The sequence below is a fragment of the Salvia splendens genome, chromosome 4 (assembly GCF_004379255.2).
Source record: "Salvia splendens isolate huo1 chromosome 4, SspV2, whole genome shotgun sequence".
Lineage (NCBI taxonomy): Eukaryota > Viridiplantae > Streptophyta > Magnoliopsida > Lamiales > Lamiaceae > Salvia > Salvia splendens.
In genome coordinates, this window is record NC_056035.1 from 38,371,199 (window position 1) to 38,392,605 (window position 21,407).

The 21,407-nt window shown below is 37.7% G+C and overlaps 3 protein-coding genes and 1 non-coding gene across 5 annotated transcripts; 2 read left to right on the forward strand and 2 right to left on the reverse strand.

Annotated features, from left to right (window-relative positions):
* Positions 1 to 234: 234 nt before the first annotated feature.
* LOC121799769 lies at positions 235 to 1,707 on the reverse strand. 2 transcript variants are annotated; one of them, XM_042199235.1, is made up of 5 exons: positions 1,528 to 1,707; positions 1,357 to 1,415; positions 1,183 to 1,240; positions 757 to 812; positions 235 to 626 (listed from the first exon to the last, which is right to left on the reverse strand). In XM_042199235.1, the coding sequence occupies exons 1-5, from the start codon at positions 1,586 to 1,588 to the stop codon at positions 444 to 446; spliced, it is 417 nt and encodes a 138-aa protein (XP_042055169.1). In that variant the 5' UTR covers positions 1,589 to 1,707; the 3' UTR covers positions 235 to 443. The 2 variants fall into 2 exon arrangements, with proteins under 2 accessions (XP_042055169.1, XP_042055168.1); XM_042199234.1 differs by having other exon boundaries at positions 1,183 to 1,243.
* A 6,327-nt stretch (positions 1,708 to 8,034) lies between these two features.
* On the forward strand, positions 8,035 to 9,186 carry LOC121799121 (protein CHLORORESPIRATORY REDUCTION 6, chloroplastic). Its single transcript, XM_042198461.1, has 4 exons — positions 8,035 to 8,260; positions 8,331 to 8,453; positions 8,523 to 8,737; positions 8,875 to 9,186. The coding sequence occupies exons 1-4, from the start codon at positions 8,074 to 8,076 to the stop codon at positions 9,070 to 9,072; spliced, it is 723 nt and encodes a 240-aa protein (XP_042054395.1). The 5' UTR covers positions 8,035 to 8,073; the 3' UTR covers positions 9,073 to 9,186.
* Positions 9,187 to 17,283: 8,097 nt separating this feature from the next.
* Positions 17,284 to 18,248, forward strand: LOC121799076. Its single transcript, XM_042198406.1, has one exon. It carries the CDS (start codon positions 17,378 to 17,380, stop codon positions 18,050 to 18,052), a length of 675 nt encoding a protein of 224 aa, XP_042054340.1. The 5' UTR covers positions 17,284 to 17,377; the 3' UTR covers positions 18,053 to 18,248.
* Positions 18,249 to 20,387: 2,139 nt separating this feature from the next.
* On the reverse strand, positions 20,388 to 20,472 carry TRNAM-CAU. The gene is given in 2 exon segments: positions 20,388 to 20,423; positions 20,435 to 20,472. It is a non-coding gene; the product is annotated as a tRNA-Met (tRNA).
* Positions 20,473 to 21,407: the final 935 nt, after the last annotated feature.

Sequence of the window (21,407 nt, forward strand, 5' to 3'; positions counted from 1 at the left end):
ATACATGCGCTTAAGGCCCTTATAGTTTTATCTGTTTCACCTGACATATGTGCACTACACTAGAATCTTACAAAAATAAATATACCTCATGTATAGTAATTCAGATATTCATCAATAAATGTTCAGAATTAGACAATTTAAAACCTGAGTATATATATTCATATGTATTACTATTTCACTATAAAATGCTAAATAAATTAGGGTTTTAAACTACTTTAAGCTGTACTTTTAGCATATAATTATTTTAAATTAAAAAAGCTAACAAAACAATTTCCTATCCTGATATAGTGCTTATAATTTGATCACAATGATCATCACATAGTCTAATACAATTATTAGGATTTCATAAAAATACACTCTATTATATACACACTGGCAGCATTTCTGCAATGCTGCACCCTTTTTGCTTAGACAATCTTCTTCTTCAACTTAGAAAAGTTGTATTAATTGTGTATTGGTGGTTTTCTTCTTGCCAAGGTGTAATCCATCTCAGCCATGTCTACAATGTCTTGCTCTTGCTGCGTTTTCGATGATGAATTAACAACAACATTTTGGTCTTCCCTTCCCATTTTCGAGTTAGTTGAAACAAGGGCCTCCGATTTTAAGTAAGCTTTGATTTCACCACTCTGTACATAACCAAATAAAAAACCATGATTATGTAAGTATTCTTATTTGAAAATTTGATGATTCTTGAAAATATAGTGTCATGATTGTATTTAATTTAATTTTATTTTTGTTAAGATGTAATTAACCAACCTTAGCAATGGTGGTAGTGCTAGAAATATGGATCAAAGTAAGTTTCCTATTGCTTCCTGCAATCAATCAGATAAAGCCAATGCTTGAGATATAATTCAACTAATTCTTGAAATACTAATTAGTGTGTTGCACTACATTATCTCAGAAAAATGATACAATGGGAGGGAATGTATAGAACTAATCACGAGCAAAGCAATTAACTGATGAAGTACATGATGGAGGAGAGGCTACAAGAATTGAATGGTCATATTAATTTGGTTTTGGAGTAAATCCTAATAATTGTCTAGTAGTAAAAATTAGGAGAGGTTGAAAATCAAATGTGTATTATAGGTGTAAGAACTCAGTGGTGTTTAGGTCTGTGCATTCTTGGACCATAGTAATCTTCATGGATTCTTGGTAACAAATTGTGGGGTTCCTTCCTTTTACCTGACCACTTCTTGCTTTCTTTCTCATCATTGCTCTTGTTCATCTCACCAAGTTTTTCCTGCTGAAAATTGATTCCAAGTTAAATCTACAAAATCCCATAATCATATATAGTAATAGTACTACTCCAATTGTATTTATATTACATGATTAATTGTTCAAGAATATCATCCTTACATGTAGCCCATGAACAGCTTCAGCTGGTGTGGATCCTTTATTACTAATTAAAATTCTACCTGCACAAATAAATTGAAGAAAGAATTATATTAATAACAGGGATAGCTACTCAACATATCTTTTCAATGAAAATAATACACTAATAATTAATGATCATTAATTGGTATATACCTTGAGCATCATGAATCAGAACAGACAAAATTAGCAGGAACATCAGTAGCCATGACCTCATTATGCCCTCTCTTTTTTATTCTTCTTTCTTTGGTGACAGAAGAGGAATAAGTTTAAGGAAGAAGATAGTTTGCTGAATCAGTGCTCTGTGACTTTGTAGTGATAGTGGTGAGTGAACTCAAGCATAAGTCTTGCTTATATATACTATAATATATCCACACACCTAATATTTAATGCATGAGGGGCAATGCTATTTCTTGAACATTGAATGATGGTAGTTGTTTTTTCAAATATGGGATTGTTATTCCTTTTTCTAAAAAGTTTTACATGAGAATGATTGAATGATGCTTAATTAAATAGTGGATAAATGGAATTCCAACTATGTTATTAGTAATTAATGGGGAACAAGACAGAATCATCGTCAGAGAATGAGGCACCATTGTTTAGAGATAATGCCAAATTTTAATTTATAAAATTAATGTCGGAATGTTTCTATGTTTAGTGTGTATTTGCACCTGGGAGATTGTCTCTTCTTGGAATTCATAATATCTAACTCACGCGGTAATAATATTTCATATTTTATTTTAGTATTGCGAATCTCTAATGTTTTTGTGAGAATGTTGAGAAATAGTATATGCATAAATAAGATTGGACAATACAAAAAACAAGATTGCCGTATTTGTGGTAAATTTGACAGCACAATGAAACATAGATTAATTTATTTACCGATGTGTCACATGACTATACCCACTGCATTCAATATCTCATGTCTTGAGATTCAAATTTGCGTCTCTGTCAATGAGAACTATGTACTTCACAAAAGCCCTCCAAATAATTTTTAATGAACACAAACTATATTATTTGAGATCAAGTATGAATTGAATAATTTTGAGAATGGACCGAAGTAGTCCCAATCAAATACGGTAAAAATTTGTGCACATCCTTGATCCATATGTACAGTGCGTCCACTCCAATTAAGATTCCACAATTCTCATTTTCGAAATGTGTCACGATGAATACTCTATACTTATTTGGTTTTGTGAAGATATATACTATAGGTGTGTAAAATTTTATACGGATGCACGGTTAGTTTGTAAAATTCATTTATTTATTTATTCATGTTAAGATTTGTATATCTTGATCATATTTTGCATTTCTATTTTATGCATACATAGTAAGGTTGTGTTTTCTTTGCTTGAAAAGTGTGGAAATACATTGCTTTTTTTAATTAATGGCTAATACGAATATCATATAGATCAGTGTAGTGTAAACCGCGGTTATATCAGGTAATTCTCATAATCTTTAAAATGGTCTCAAAAAATTACTAATTTTTCGAATTGTGCAGATTTCCCACACTAGCACAAATTTTACCTGCGTGGAATGCCAAAAAACTTACATGTAATAGTCGGAGCTGCATTTCATCTAGAATTAGTTTCGGCATTCCATATAGGAAAAATTTATGCCAGAAACTTTAGCGTGGAAAATTTAAACAATTCGAAAGCCGAAAAAAATGAGAGGAATAGTAAATATGCAATAATTATATAATTTGATCGAAACTTTGGATAATGTCATCCTAAAATTGAAGTATGGATTAATCCCATAAAATATTGTTATGGCAATCACCCAAAACAAAACAAAAAAAAAGAAAAAAAAGAACAGGATGAGTTGGATGGATTGGCACCGGTCGATGGAATGGAAATGATGCCGCGACAGGAAGCTGGGCCAAGCAGCTAATGCGACGGTGACAATCCCAACAACCGCCACCAGCCACCGCCCACTCCGACGGCGAACCGCGGCCCCTCTTCCACGTGGACGTCTACGTCTGGGACCCACACGTGACTACCTGGGCGTTGACGTGATTTTACAAACAAGAAAACATCCAATTCAACCGCTGACTTGTCTGCTCATAATTCCACTGATGCTTCCACTTTTTACTGCTTCTTTTGTTTGGCTAAGCAGAGGGATCAAATGAAATTAATAAACTAATTTCCCTATTAATTTCTAACTTTAGCAACTTTTAAATTACTACTCCAGTATTTTTCACTGCAAATATTTTTACGTTTTCACAATAATTATTTTTAATCAACTCCTATACATAGAGTGATGATTACGACTCTATTGTATATTTCAATAGTATCCCAGTAATAGGACAAATGAATACAAGGGGGTCAATTTTGAAAATAATTTGTGTAAAGAGCACAAACTAAATGGCATGTAACTTTTCTATTTGCTAACCCTTTACTATTTTTGATTAATTAGTATACATGAGTCAACGGCGTCAGATATTGACGAATTAAATGAATTAATTAGTTATGTAAAATAATTTAATGTTCATAGGCACGACATTCTCACAATTTGTCAACAATGGCTATGGTGCCAAATCCATGAATGATGAATCTAGAGATGGTATAGATTTAAGAAGGGCCACATGCAATTACATAATTTATCAGACATAATAAAAGACATCAAAGCATCACACGTTGCTACCTCCAATTAAATAATGTTAGATAGAAGTAGTTGCAATTCAATTCTACCAACTTGGTCAATAAGAAAAAATCGATACTTGATCACCAACCGTTCATATGGTCCATTTTTTTCTAATGGACTCAACTTTTGGTTGTAAAATTGTAAAAATCGAAGCTATAATATGTTTATATTTTATTCAAAGTCTTCATAGTCATTAGTTTTATGTGGTTAAGGAATTTGGCTTTAAGTCAAAGTTTTTTAAACATCCAGTAGGGGCGTGGAGAAACACTTAAATTAATTAATCTCAAGTACCAACACTATTTGCATGAAAAAACGTTTAAATTCTAAAACAAAATTTATAATTTTATTAAAACAACCAAAAATTACGTATATAATTTAAATTTAAAACTACATAATTTTAAAAAGGAAATAAAAAGAATGAAAATACATAATTTAACGTGCTTAGGAAGACATATGCATGCAAGTGCACGCGGCGACATGTTTAACGTCTAAGCACGCATTCACATGCTTAACGCAACCACTAAACACTCCGATGCGGATGCACATATGAAAAAACCTTGTACTACAAAACTATGAGATGTATACAAGTTCAAACATTATACTCCATATATATTTTATCAAATATGGTTAGATAAGTCATGAATATCTCCAAAATAAATAAATTGAATGCCTTTACGAAAAGGATGAATATTCTGCTTGTTCTCAAATATTCCTAGCAATTAATTAGGTTCTCTTCAACGGTGTAACGGATAAGAAAATTCTTACCAATTAGTCTCTCATTTCTTTTTTTAGCCTTATTTATAAATAGTAGTAACAAATTACCCTTTCTTGTCCCTCCTAATTTTCACCCAAATACAGGATAATATTATCACGCCAATATATCATGATAATATTATCTCTCCTTAGAACGAAACGAGGAAATGAGAGATTAATTCAAAGGTAACGATGTGTTTGATGCGTAGAAAAGCCAATAAAAAACCTTGTTAATTTATCAACTTTTTTTTAACTTCGTTTCATGATCTTACCGTTTCTCAGTTTAAGTATCAAATGGACTCTAAGTATTTTCTTATACATACCTCGTTCCCTTATAAATAAAAGTAACGCAACCTAAGGGCATCAGCAGTGGGGCGCCCTAAGGCGCGCCACGTCATCAGTTTTATCCTCCTACCTCCCCACCTGCAGTGGGGCGCCACATCATCATTTTTTTAATATTTACAAAATCCATACGAATTTTAAAAAACTAATAAATTAAAATACGAATTTCAAAAACTTCATTTCATTTAATAAAAATTAATACATTACAATGCGAATTAAAAAAAGAAAAGCAAACTCAGAGGCTGCATCTAATGCTTCTGACGTCGAACTACCGGACTCAGACGAACTAGAACTATTGGTGTCGTCGTCGAGATTCATTTTGGTTGGATGTTGAGAGAGAATATGTAAAGAGATAGTCGATATGTTCGTATGTACAAATGAATGAGAAACGAGATTTAAATAGAAAATAAAAAACGTGTGACATCGTCCGCGACCATCGTCCCCGTAGCCCACAGTGGGGCGGACGATGGCGCGGCCGATGGCCTATCGTCCGCGTAGGCCGCAATGGGGCGGACGATGGCGCGGACGATGGACATCGTCCGCGCTATACTCCGCGCCCTTAGTATAGGGCGAGACGATCGTCCACGGCCTATGTCACGCACCCGCAATGGGGCGGACGATGGCGGGCGCGGACGATGCGTGCCATCGTCCGCCCCATTGCGGATGGCCTAAGAGTCGAAGATCATAACTCGTTGGTATCCGAAGAATTTCATGGAGACTGCAAAGAGCCAAAAATGGGAGATTCTTGAAATAGGTTTGGATCTAGATTATAGGGACCAGAGCATGACCACTTGAATGAGAAGGTAAATGCAAATCATTTCAAGCTATAACTCCCAACAATTATTTCCTGCAATAATACTATCAGCTCATTAAATTCTCCTTACCTGCTTCGTTGCAGAACCCCACTACTCCGACATGCCTCGGATCTTTTCATCAGGATCACGACTCACCATCTTCATTTTTCAGTATCAATTCTTTTATGCTCATGGCCTTTAATCAAATTGCTCCCCATATATATTTGCATTCAATAAAATGATCTTTCTACAGATTTATCTGTTTCTTCATTCAAATTCTGTCATTCTGTGTATATATGGGTCCATTACACACGACTCTTCTCGATTGCTAAGACAACTTCATTTTCCATGCTATGCTATGTATGGATTCTTGACTTGTTCTTGTTCTTTAGATAATTTTGTAAACTTATGAAGTGATGAATTGGTTTTCACACCATCATGTGACCCTAACCCTGAAAAAATTAACTAGTCACACACTAAACATAGCAATTACTATATCAAAACGTTTATTAAACCCTATAGCATTAAGCATTAGCTAGTTTTCGGTTACAAGATATCCATCCTAGTCAGTGGCGGATCTAGGAGGGGGCGGCCGCCCCCTCCGTGCGACTATTTTTCCCTTATCGGGATGTAAATTTACCATGTCCGCCCCCTCCGTTTGCCTCTGGCGTCGCCCCGAACAATAAAAAAAAATAGCCATGTCCGCACTAAACCAAGCTAATACTATATATTCCGCCCCCTCCATTTCCGGATCCTGGATCCGCCACTGATCCTAGTCACTATGGGAGGCACTTCCTTTTTGGGCCGGGTGAGGGCGAGGAGAAGTGAAAGGCTCAAGGGGCCTACGAATAAGTTATCTTATACTAATAATTTTGTCAAATATTTGATATTTTGTGTAAAGTGTGGTGAAAAAGCACTTATCATTAAATTAAATCATAGGAATGAGGTTAGGGTTTCGATCCTATACCCATGTGCATATAGCAAACTATTAGGCCATTCCCTTACCGCTTAGTGCATTGACCGTTGGGATGAGGATTAGTCCTCTAGCTACCGGCAGGAGGGATACCTTAAGAAACCAAAAAAATCATAGAAATTTTCTATTTTCAACATTTCAAATACGAAATATGGAAAATATATAGACCATGCCGGAAAAAAAAATTTGTGTCCGCCCTTTTATTCGAACCCTAGACACACACTCTATTAGTGTCCATTGAATTTGTTTCCGAGAGTACCCTAATTAAAACTCTCTCTTATCAGTCATTCTATAGGGTTTAGTACCTTCATTTTTGATAATTAAGAATAAGAGTACTTGTTTTTGCAACAAAATCACCTATACAAGAATTTAGGTTCGGTAGCAATGAAGACTCATATAAATACTGAAGATTACGTCTGTCATAGTATAGGTCAGTTTGATTAATCAACTGCTTGTGTAGAATTCATCAGAATTTAAAAGAATGGGGCCGATGAACTATCGTTCATTTATATACAATTTTCTTTTAAGAAAATGCATTTTGGCTTATATGGTCAATTTATATGATAAGACTGCTACATCTACAAAGTATAAATGCAATCAAAATTTTCTTAACCGACACCACAACACGACAACACTATAACTCAAACTTGTGAATTGGCCATTTTCTTGTGGTTTCCCTCCAAGTTTCCTTTTTCATTCCACTCGAATGAATCTAGGAACCTTACTCACTGCTCACAACTTCGGCATATATGTCCCATTTTAATTTGTGTGGCTTTTAGGAAATGTGAAGGAAAAATGGATGGAAAAGTTAGAGAAACATGGGTCACACTTTCATAGTTGTCTCTTTGTTGTCACTTATATTTATCTCTCAGGCTCGTCCTTTAATTCTTTTTCTCTCATTACCAATCTCTCTCCCAACGTCGCAGCTACTTTCGACGATACAAAAACTCCACAAAAAGAAACAAGGGTGTCAAAATGGCTTTGCCTCGTAACCATGTAAAAAAAACACAATAAACCAACATTGGCCTAAAACATGCATCGGGCCGACTGGTAATTATATATTCTGGGCCTAAAGTCCAATAAATATTTTGGACATAAGGCCCATTATCTTCAATTTGAAAAAATAGCGTGAAAAGTGAATACTAAATAAAAGAGAATAATTCACGTAGAGAGCAAAAAAAAAGGACCTCAATCTCAATGGCAGCTTCCATACGACCTCTTTATCCACCTTCTTGTCCACTCAAACACTCCTCCTCTCCTCAATCCATAATCAAATCTCACTCACCGTTTTCTCTCTCTGAATCGCACCGCCCAATCTCCGTTTCCACTTCTGTATCATTCAATCCGTCCGGAAACTACGACCTCTCTCTCTTCGAAGAAGAAGGTACTCAAATCTCGCTGCTACTTCAATTTCTCAATTTTGCCCTAACATTCGTTGATTTTGTGCTCCGCAGATGCGGCCAAAGCCCCGCCGCCGATGCCGCCGAAGCAAGGCAGGTTCGAAGTCGTCATCGACAACGACGCCATCGCCCGCCTCGATTTGTCTCCGTTCCACGCCGCCACCGGCGTAACCTCAGGTAATTAAATTTATGCTTCGACTGTGTTGGTGAAATTGAAACGCGAGATTGATATAATTGCGGATGCAGCGAAGGAGAAGGCGGAGGAGCTGCTGGAACGTAGCGTGGGGTTTACGATCAACTTCGTTAGGGCGGACGAGAATGATCCTCGAGAGCTATCGGAGTTTCCAGAGATTAGGCTGTGGTTTGTGAGGCTCGACGCTGTGTATCCATGGCTGCCTCTGGTTTTGGACTGGAGAGCAGGGGAGCTTGCACGCTACGCTGCAATGCTTGTACCTCACCAGGTAATGTACATATATATCCTTATTAACAGCTGGCTATTTCGAGGAAATTTGGTAACGGGATTTTTTTCATGACATTTTAATCTTAAATTGAAATATTTGCAACGAATATATGCAACTCAAATTTGGTAAATGAATAGATGAGTTTGCGAATGGGAGTGGTGTTCAATCCAGAGGCGCTGGAGTTGTTTGTGGTGCAAAAGGTTTTTGTTGTGTACACGTGGCTGAAGGAGAATGATGTTGCGATGCCTAGATTGAAGGCTAAGGATATGGCGAGGATGCTTGGGTTTGGAATTGGAGATGATCTGTTTGATTTGGTTGACCAAAACCCCTTATAATCATGTTAATGCTTCTTCAATTTTGAACCAAATCATACAATTATATATCAATCATGCAATAACATTTGTTTTACTATAGCACATGCAAATAGAAGATGATCTTTTATTTTTCTAGTGTATTCAGAATCGAAGATGATCATTTATTTTTCTAGATGGATGTAGTTTACAACCTGAATATATAGGAAGTAGAGTTGTTTTTACTTTAACGAAGATGTTATAATTTCTTAAAATAAATTTAGGAAAACATAGTAAGATTTTGAAGATCGAGGAACATGTCGTTTCTGGATGATCCTAAAGTAAAGTTGGGGTCGAGTGATGATTTAGGGATGGCCACCGTCTCTCAACACCCTAAATCTACTTTTGATTTATTTATTTGATTGTGTGTAGCAACTAGCAAGCCACATATAGAAAATTTACCTTCATTGTTCTAATGGAATTCATGAACAACATAACAAGGCGCGAGGATTTAAAGTAGAAGACAATGTGGAAATATTGGATCTTGAACCACACGTGTTCACAATAGAGAATGTCATGCATGAGCGTGAGAATAACAATTTTATAAAATACCTAACATTTAAATAGTATCAAAATAGTTAAAAACGTCTATTTGAACATTTGTATAAGTAATTTACATTAAAGCGTACATGCAAGTTTTTGTCATTCTAATGTTCTATGTATTATGAATCGCAATCTTATTGAATCATCCTGGCCACATTCCCATAAATCAAATTAAAGTTATTAATCTCAAATCTCCTTATAATCATACCTTGTTACGAAACTAAAATAGAGCAGAGAGAAACCAAAATATCACATATTTCCCATAAATAACCAATACAAAATTCAGAATCTATATATATGCAATGAACAAAGAGGAAAGCAAATCAAATACTTTTTAAAAGCTTTATTTCTTGGGAAAGAGCTTGTTTTGGTTGCATTTAACTTTGATCCAATTGACACCGGTGGTGGCTCCGGTCTTGACCTTCCTGGCAGTTTTCTTGGTCTTTTCCTTGGTTCTCTCCATGCCAGTGGCCGCCACCTCCTTGGTCCGGTCGAATTTGTCGCTCATTCTCAAAGAAAGCTTCGACGATGGGCCACCCAGCCTTGTCGGCTGGCTATCGGATCTCGGATTGCCGTCGTTCACGCCCCACGTGTCGTAATTGATCTTCGTCATTATTTTTAATTAGTTTGAGTTTTCTCCACCTCCCTCAAGAAAAGACTGATTTGGCTATGAGTCTTTCTTGAGATGAGAGAGAGACAAGAGAGATATTGAAAATATAAGGTTTCTTCATTTATATGGATATTTCGTTATTTTCATGGTATGTTTGGACTGAATGATTATGCTCATTTTTCGGATTATCCTTGGATTCTAACTAAACACATTTATTAAGGACTCGAATAGATTGTAATAAAAAAGTTCAAAATAGATTTTAATTGAAAAAAAAACTAGAATAGATACTATAATTTAATGTTGAATTAATGAAGGTTACTCTTGCAGGTCTTTTTTTTGGTAAAATAAAGTGTGCAAAGCCAAAGAAAAAACTAACGAATATAAGAAACATATAACTTATCATGTAGAACTCAAATATTAAGTTCTGTGGGTGGAGATTCAAGCACATGAATGTTGTTGTTCACATAATAGGCATAATGTGATAAGTAATCAGCAGTAAAGTTCCCTTCCTTGTGCACATGTCGCATCATGACCGAGTTAAAATCTTGAAGCATTTTGCGGATTCTCAACACTATGACTGGGCAATTAGTAGAGATTTCAAATTTTCCCAAGATCATAGCAACAGCCACATAACTATCGCATATCTTTTCTTTCACTTGATAATTCGAAGTACGATCATTATGGACATGAGTTAAAATGTGATGATATTTAACAAATTATATTATTAGTAGTAATTATGCTTAAATTTTAATATATGATTTGAAATCAATTACAGATCATACTACATGTATAATGCTAGAATGAATTATTTAATATTGTACTCCTATATTTTAGTTATAGTATCATCATTCCAATATAGTTACATTTATAACACCATTTTACTTAAATAAAAGTTAATAGTGAAAATATATGAAAATAGTATAGTTATTTGGCTAAATTTGGCTTGAATTACTTCACTTGATTGCGTTGGGCCGTTGGTCTCCTTTCAATGAGAGGGGTGGGAAATAGCTACAACAAATAGTGTTTGTATTTTTTATGTATGTCAAAATTCATGAAAAATAAAACGTAGTAAAAGAAAATAGTAATACCTCTAGTAAATGAGACGTAAAGAAAATATAACTAACTCTACTAATGAGAAGCTTCGTAGATCAATTGTTGACCAGACTTTTCTTCTCTTTCCCCAAAATTGACTTCTTCTCAAGTCTCAACTAAGGCCTTGGAATCTTCTCGTCTTAAATTAGTTCAATGTTGACTCTTTACTAAATCAACTCAGTTTCCTCTCACATGTTAATGTAGCACAATTCTATACATTTACTTTAGTAAGTACTAGTGCATTTTAACAATTTAAATATTTACAATTACAAATAGTTATGTGCTTTCTACTCGTCCTCAACTTAGTAAAAAAAGTCCACAATTTCTATTTTCAATTTTAAACCTATAATTTTTAACGGTTCGATATCTCTAAAAAAGTTTAATGCACCTCTAAAAAGGGACAAAAGATTTATGTACGTCCAGCTTGAGATAATCCAACAACAAATACCATTTTTATGCATAATATAGTACTAGTTCCGTCCCACCAGAATATGCACTCTTTCTTTTTAATCCGTTCTACCAGAATATGCACTTTCCAATTTTAAAAATTCATTTTTCTCTCTAATATGGTGGGACTCATTCCCCACTAACAATACTTTAATTATTTTTTCTCTTTGTCTCTCTCTTACTTTAATAAGTTTGTCTTAAAAGTATGTCTTACCAAAAGTGCATATTCTTTGGGAACGGGGAGTACATGGTCATTTCAAAAAATATTTAAGAATATTGTTCTCAAATTTAATAAAAAATACTTATTTAAAAAATTTGTCCTGTCTTCTCTTTTCTCATGATTCACTCACTAAATCTGAATTCTTCTCCTCAAGATTTGTTACTCTTTCATTCCTTTCTTTAGTTTCTTTCATTTTCTAACTTTTTCGATAGAAATGCCATTCAATTCATCATATAGGTTTTCGAAAAACTCCATATATAATCCACCTAAAATTCTAGCGAAATGATTAACTATTCCATCATTAAATTTTGTAATGCGTGGTTAAGATCGACCTCTTCTTTAAAAAATTTGAGGATTTTTAATTTACAAAACATGGCTTTGGTGATACTTTTTAAAAATGTGACCATATGATATGAACTTTTTAAATCAGCATATACTTCCATCATTAGGCAGACAATATATCTTTAAGATCAAATTATATTTTATTAACCTTATATGGTGCAGGCAACATCTCTTGAAACCCATCCATAAAAAAAAATCACTAAAATTTACTAATTTATATTTATATAATAGCATTTTTCCCCTGTCCAAATATTACCCTCCCCATATGAGACTCTGCCACTATTAATCAATAATTGTACATATGATTATATTTAGATGCATAATTTTTGGCAATATATATTTAAAGGTCCTCGACTCCTCGTAGATTGATTTAAGTTTCTATATAGTCTATCTGTAATTTCTTTTGTGTTTTTACTACCTTATAGTTCAATAATCGAGATCATCGAATTTCTTTTAACGGAGATATCAAACCTATTTACATTTTTTTATTTAGCTTTATGTTCCTCAGTTTGATATGATTTTCTTTTTCATTTCTCAAACCAATCCCTTGCGGCAATTTATCTTCTTCTTTTTGTCTCTAATTTCAACCCGTCCAAATCTTTCAGTCTCTAACAATTGATTTTCATTTGAGTCAATATAGTAAGGGCTAAAGATATTTTTCAACTATTTCAACAAAACTAACAATAGAAATTTTTTTACTATAGTAAGGACTTGAGCCCCTTCAGTCATCATGAAGAAGATTCATGTACATGTTTGTGAAAGCTTTGACTATCGTGTCCAAATCTGTTTGGACCTATCATGCATGAAGCAGATTCATGTGTTGGTGAAAGCGTTGAGTATCATGTCCTGTCCAATCCGTGACATTAAAATCTATAAAAATATGAATTTATTTTAAATTAAAAGTTAATACTCTATGACATTACATAAATGTTACAGATTCTACAAAATGTGCTATGAGCTACTCCTATACACAATACAATTCTGTTCAAAATAAAGCTAATTAGTTCTATACTTATCCAAATGCTTCACCCATGGTGGTAGTAAATTCCCATATTCAACTAATACATCGTCCTGATCCAATAATTAATTAGCAATTACTATCTATAATACCCCCAACCACCCTAAATTAACAAATATGATAATCATTAGGAGACTTATAATTGCATCCTAATATTCCATGATTATTCACTAAACTTTTGATTAAACAAGCTTCACAATGGCGCCATAAAATTATAAAAAATATTAAAAGCCGTATATTCCCAGATCTCAATGGACAATATCACATGATCATTGTCAACACCTCATCATATTATCGACAAAATAATGATGCCCAAATATGAATCTTTATAATTGCAGATTATTTTTTACCAAACTTTATAATTGCAGGTTATTTTTATTTTTTAAAGAACAAAACGTTAAAAAACAGTACCTACACCAATACGTGGGATCTATGAAGAGTGAGTCACCAAATAAGAGAGGCGTACGTGGCATCAAAAAAAAGTCGCTACTCAAACGGCAATGTGATTTGTCGTTTTGCTCGTCCATCGTGATGGGCTGACAGCCCATTGTTTTGCATTTTCCATTGTCTTCTCAATCTATGGATTTAAAAATAAAAAAAATAAAAACTATGGTTAAGTTTACTTGGACAAGAATCCACATTTTTCTCCCAACTTTTATGACACTACTTAAATTTTGAATGCCATTTGCTTGTTGTCACAATACTACTAGGGGCCCCTATTTTCTAAAATATTATATATTTGACCACAAAAGCGTTGAAATCTCTGCTAGGGATATATTTTTATGCATCTCAGTGGTGCGGATGTCCCGGTGGACATCCCAAAAACACCTCCTGCCACGTCATAAGGACATCCCACTGCACAGTGGCGGACATCTCCAAAGACATCCCGGCGGACTTCCCACAATAATAAAAATTCACAAATTCACCAAATTAAATAATTTACGGAATTAAAATTTCGACAGAAATACGGAGAAATTGAAACCACTTTATTTAAAAAAAACACACATAGTAAAAAAATATACATAATTATTAAAAAAATTACATAGTTAAAAAAAACCGTTGTCTCACTCCTCGGATTCCACGTCGCCAGTACCCTCGTCGTCCCCGCCGGTAGTCCCCTCGTCGCCACTCTCCGCCATGTCTCCTAACCCCAAATCGCGCCGCATATTGTTGATGACATCCTTCAGCGACGACCTGTAATGGCGATCGGTCGATGTCTGCCATTCAACCATTGCACGTAACAGGGTTTCATGTTGTGCGACGCGGGCGAGTGAAGGGAGCTCAAGATCGTTTGGGTAGGAGCTGTCGATTGGGCCTCAGCGGACCCGCTGGCGATTTTGCCCCACCGGGCGACGGCGGCGGGCCGACGATGAAGGTGTCAGGAACTCTGCCTCGGCGGGGGGAGTTCGTGGGAACCAGCATTGCTACTGTACTCCCCGGAGGCGCTGATCTTCGTCCGCTTCGGTCAGCCAGATTCAACACCCGCAGTAAACTTGGCCGAAACTGCACCACAAGATACACCTCCCAATATTTGAATTCCCCGAAGCCCGCCGCAGCGTCTATGAGCTGATGGTGAGACAGAAGCTTCACTTCCTCGGCAGACATGCTGCTGGTTGCCGAGCGAAGGTTGTTTGTGTAAATGCCGGCGAATCGGCTGAGCTGCCTCTTCAGTCGCCCCCACTGTTTCCGGCATTGCTCTCCGTTGTGAGGCTTCCCCCCTAGCGGTTTGAATTGGAGGTAGCTTTGGCTAATGCGCCACCACATCCTGTCGATATGCTGTTTAGCCCCGATATATAGATCCTCCACTATACCGATCCACGCCTTCGCAAGCTCGATGCACTCCTCTGTGCTCCAGACGGTCCTCTTTTTCCCGCTGGATCCCTCCCCCACCTCAGCGTCCACCGCCTCACCATCGTACCCCGCCGCAGGCGAGGTAGTGCCCCGTCCCTGCCCCTCTCTGTCCTTCCCCTCCTTCTTGTCGCCGTTGGTGCGTCTGTGGGAGAATCCCAGATCGGAGATAGCCCCAACTCCTCCATCGAGAACGTCTCGATGCCAGTGAACTGAGTCTCGAGAGGAGTACTCGGTGGGTTTTCCGTCGACAGTAAATCCATATAAGGGCGATAGACATTGTCCACCAGTGATTGGGGGACCCCCTGCATACTCCCGCCGCAGCGACAGGCGAGCCCTGCATCATCATCCCGGGCATCTGGGGCGGCATCATCACTGGCATTAGGGTCATTCTGCCACTCACCCCGGGCATTTGGGGCATCATCCCATACCAAGGCAGGTACATGTTGTAGTACCCAGGCATCATCCCCACCATTATTTGGGGTTGGGGCATCATCCCCGCCATTCCGGACATCGTGGCGGACATTGGGGTACTTCCGCCAACGGGAAAGATCGGTCCATGTGACTCGCTCGTGGCGGGGGAATCACTATCGTGGTGCTCCATTTATCTTCGAAAGAAAAGTATTTAGAGAGAGAGATACTCGTTAATACAAGTGGGTGAATGAAATGAAATTCTATTTATAGAATTTTTGAAAAAAAAAATAATATAATAATTGGGACGTCTGGGCGGACGTCCGTGGGGTCAACGCAATGGCGGACGTCCGTAAGGACGTCACCACGGACGTCCTAGGAACGCCGTGGAACTCCGGTGTCCGCAGCGGACGTCCGTATCCGCGTCACCTTTACACAGTGGCGGACGTCCGTCGGGACGGGCACCATTGCGGATGTGGATGAAAAGTTCATTTTATCAAAGTTCTATCCTTGTATTCAATACAGTTTTTAATGAACCACCTAGTTTTAGTAGTGTAAAGATTAACGGTGTGGTTATAGGAAGGAAAAGTACTCAATTTGCCTTCAAAATAAATGTTCAATTTTGTTAGTATTTTAGTTCGTTCCAAAAATTAGATAATTTCTATTTTTGATAAAAAAAAATTATGACAAGTGGACTCAATTTACCATTAATAATACGGCAATTATTTTTCTATACCATTCTTACATATTTTATTCATTTCGTATTAAAATTCATGTTGAAATATTATCTTATGAACCAATTAAATTGTGCTTCATTATCGTCAAATTGAATATTACTATTCATTTTTAACTCTTCCATATTTTACCATTTTCGCATTGAAGTCTATTATTGTATCTAAATTTTAGGGGACAAATGGAGTACTATCTTAGAAGCCACAATGAAGGGTATTTTATTATGTTTAAAATTCTAAATAAATTTTATTTATAGTTCATACATAATGTAAATTAATTAAAATTGTAGTTTGAAATAAAAATTAGTTAAACTCACTATATATGATTGAAAATGAAACATTTTATCAACTAAGATGTGATTCATTGTCACCGAATTGTACCTAATTTATTTGCACAGATCTTCCAATTCTCTGCCCTTTAGGATATTTTGTTAATTAACTAATTAGTTATTGTCAAAATTAATTTTGAAAAAAAATTTACCATTACAGCAAATTTGAAGACAAATTAGCTACCTTCCCGTAGCCAAATTAGCAAAGGTAGGAGTAGGACAAGGTTAAGACGCGCTATTAAGCCATTAAGTACACTTAAGTAACTTTAATTACAAAAAAGCGTTCAACCGTATTTTTAATGTTTTCTAGAACGAGGGGCCACAAATGCAATATAAAAGAGACTATGGGCTACGCAAAAATCAAAATAGAAAAGTACTCCCTCCACCGATTAATTGTCAATTTTTTCCATTTCATTCCGTCCCTCAATAATTGTCACATTTCATTTTTACTATACGTGGTAAGTAGGTCTCACATTCCACTAACTCACTTCACTCACATTTTATTATAAAACCAATATAAAAAAGTTGGTCACACATTCTACTAACTTTTTCAACCAACTTTTCTTTACATTTTTTAAAACTCATGCCCGATCAAAGAGTAATAATTAATCGGGGGCAGAGGGAGTAATTCTGATACCAATTCAGCCCCTCAAAACCACCACCGCATTTTGCCCACCACTATAAATACACTGCACTCGTATGGCTAGGTTTGCCAAAATCACCACTCAAAATCCTCTCTCTAACAAAAACCGCTCAACAAACCGGTTCATAATGACAGCTCTTGCATCTCGTAAATCAAGCGGACCGGTCATCCGGTCCGGTTCCCCTTCCCCATCATTCAACCGCCACATTCCCGCCCAATCGCCGCTGCCCCGCAACGCTTCCTCCTTTGCCTCGGCTTCCACCTCCGCTGCCTTCGCCTCGTCGCGCTCCCTAGGCAGACCGGCCTCCCCGACCCGCGTTAACCTCCACAGCTACACAACCCCGTCGCTCAGCTTCTCGCTAGATCGGTCCGGTTCACGGAACCAGACCGTATCATTCTCAAGCCGGTCCGAGAAGCCCCCGGTCCGCCCGGCTCCTCAGAGGAGGACGTGTATGTGCTCACCCACGAATCACCCCGGTTCGTTCCGATGCAGCTTGCACAAAGCTGCCGCCGCCGCCGCCGGCTCGCGCGCGCCGCCGTGCGGGAGCTCTAGCCGGCTGATTCTGCGGCGGTCGGCTATGAAGAATTCGCTGGTGCGGATCGGCACCGTGGAGGGGGAATTGGTGATGAGAGCGCTGGCGGCGCTGATCCGCCCCTCCTCCCACAGCCAGCGGCGCCGCGGCGAGTTCCGGCCAAGCCCTAGCCGGCTATCGGCCATGTCGAAGGATTGATTATGTGTGAAATTGAAGGTGTGAATTGCGCCGGTGGAAGGTTATTGAATGGGGACGGATTTTTTTTTAGCTCCGGCGACCGAAGACCCAATTTGATCGGAGAAGGAGCCAGACGTATTTTTTTCACTTGGACAGTGTTTGTATAGCAATATTAGTTAATTTATTAATCATAATTTTCAATCAAACTTGAGGTAAATATCCAGTAAATACAATTTTGAATCGTGACAAAAATAATGCAAACAATTTATTTACCGTTATTTTAGGTATGCAAACAAACTTAATTCTTTAGTTGATAAATCAACAAAAACTGGGTAATGCTCTAATAATGAGTAATTAATTTGATTATTCGATATAAATGAATACTTGCTGAATACTTTCTTTGTCCAATATTACTTGTCATTAATTTTTTTTTTTGTCAGTTCATCAATACTTGTTAAACTTAGTACTTATTTTTTTAATGGACCTCAAATTCTATTATCTCATTTTTATTCACATTTTATTATAAAATTAATATTTAAAAATAAGATTCACATTTTACTAACTATTTCAATCTACTATGTATTACATTTCTTAAAACTCCTCCTGATTTAACTTTATGCCAAAGAGTAATTAATTTGATTTGTATCTATTTCAAATTATTGTAAAGCGGTCTTTTACCATAGCATATACTGATATTTTGTTTACTGTTGTGCAGTTTGAGGTGGAAGTCTAAGGTGTTTAATTTGACCGATTGACTTTTGGAATAGAGGGAAACTGAATTTCGAGCTATAAGGTCATCCGCAATGCTGTCTTTTATCCGTCTCTTAACCGTCTCATCCCTTAACTATTCATGGGCCCACTGTACTTTTCACTCCATCTCTTAACTAAGAGACAGAACCTGCAACCCTGCATCATTTATCCGTCTCTTAACCATCGCTTAACTTACTATTCATTCAATTTCATTTTTTATTTTTATTTCCAACAAATTCAATTAATAAAAACACATTTCATTAAACAAAAAAAATTACAACTTAAAATTCTTAAAAATTAAAAAAAACATAATTAAAAATCCTAAAAAAATGAAAAATACATAATTTAATTTCTTCCGCCAAATTTGCCCAAATGTGTTCCATTAGATCATCTTGGAGTTGGGCGTGGGCGGTAGAATCACGTGTCCTTGTCCGAATAGACAACCGATCTTGCAAAGACGGATGCACTCCACTGCGAGGCAGACTACTTGAGGTAGAGCTTCCGGGGGTTTCAGGGTCGAACCAATTTCCCGCCTCAGGTCCTTCGTCGGCGACAATCATGTTGTGCAAGATTATGCACGTATACATGATGTCGACCATACTCTCCATGAACCACGTACGAGCCGGACCTTTGATAATGTTGAAGCGCACTTGGAGAACCCCGAACGCCCTCCCACATCCTTGCGAGCAGCCTCCTGCTTCTGCGCAAAAAGAGTTTGTTTTCCATTTACCGGCCTGTTGAACGTCTTCACGAAGGTTGGCCACTTCATGTAGATGCCGTCGGCAAGATAGTACCCCATTTTATACCGCCGGTTGTTAGCGATGAAGTTGATGGCCGTCGCTTTACCATCCAAAACTTCGGCGAAGAGGTCGGATTGGTTGAGCACGTTGACGTCGTTGTTCGATCCGGGGACCCCGAAGTACGCATGCCAAATCCATAGCCGGTAGTCGGCAACGGCCTCGAGTATAACGGTGGGGTGGGTGCCTTTGTGGCCGCTCGTGTATGACCCCCTCCACGCCACATGGCAATTCTTTCATTGCCAATGCATGCAACTGCCAAGCATCCCGGGGAGTCAGTGCACTTCTTCGTGAAGGTGGAGCAGAAACTAACAATCTGCCGTGCTTGGCTTCCGGAGAAATTCATCGGTGAAGGCTGCACGAACGCCTTTGCAGAATTGCATCAAACACATTCTCCCAGTGTTTTCTCCAATGTGGAGGTATTCGTCGAATAAATCCGCCGTTTGTCCAGTCGCAAGCTGACTGATTGCTGCAATACATTTCTGCAGAGTCGTGTGACTGGGACGGCCAACGGCGGGCTGGGGACGAGACGGGACGCTGCAACGCGTCCCGCGCCCGTCTAATTTATATATACTATCTTTTGATTGATATAACATAAAATTTATTTAATAATCAATGCATATATAAAGACATGGGCCAGAATTTAGGGTACTGGCTACATTTATAAGTAAAATAGGCAAGTCTTTCCACAACAAATAAATGGTGGAGTAATACATATATAAAGAGTTGGGCAGAATTCAATGCACTGGCTTCATTTGTAATGGAGTATAGTAAATTAGACCAAAGTCTTGCCCCAAAAAAAGGGTACTTGGGGTGAGAGAGGCTCGAACTCTCGACCTCAGGATTTCTCTAAAGCTATGAGACCTACGCGCTAGCCAACTGCGCCACCACCCCAGTATGACTACAAGTCGGGAAATCGCATTTTAAACCTAAATCTGTTTGTGCCCTGTTTCGTATCTTATTTAAAAATAAATGGAGTACTTTTTTGTAAGTTTAAAAAAGTATGAAATCATTGTAAACTAAGAGGTAAAGATTGTATTTGATTCGTGATGAATCCGCGAATTTCTGATGTTAGTAAATGCTGGTAGAGAATAAAGACTACGACACAATGAATTTACGTGGTTCGATTTACTGAAGTAAATCTACGTCCACGGGAAGAAGGGAGGGCAAGATTGTATTGCTTGATCTGGGATTACAGCTTACAACACAGACTTGCTATATGATATTTTATCTCTAGAGAGCTTAACCTTTGTCTATCAGATCTAAGTTCTATTTATATATTGAACTAAGATCGTGGCTTGCATCACCACCCTAAGTCGTGGATGTCGTGTAGGTCATGGCCTAAGATCGTGGATGTAGCGTAGGTCATGGCCTACGATCGTGGCCTGAGTTGACACCACGTGGTAGTGGGTGTGTTGGAAGTTGTGGAAATCCTGTATGGGTCCACTAACTCCTTGTTCGGTCGAATACTGAGACCGAACTGCTTTGGTTGCCGATCTGAGAGTAGAGCTTGATTGGTCGGCTTTTACCGAGCTGTAGGCTGGGGCCGAACTCTTTGGTAATGCCGAACTGATACTCTTCCTTGGGCTTTGGGCTGATGGGCCGTCACTGCTGTTGGGCTTGTTTAGTCCGTACCCCATCACTACCCCCCCCCGAAAAACGAAGTGAATCACTTCGGCGAAGCGAGACACTTCGGCATTCTGGATAAAGGTACGGGGTAAGTTGATGTTTGTCCTCGGTCTTATGAAGTAAACTCTTCTTTGACCGGACTTGGTTTGTGTCCTAATTTGGCGAGTTTTATCGCTCGGATCGGACTTTCCGTTGTCCTA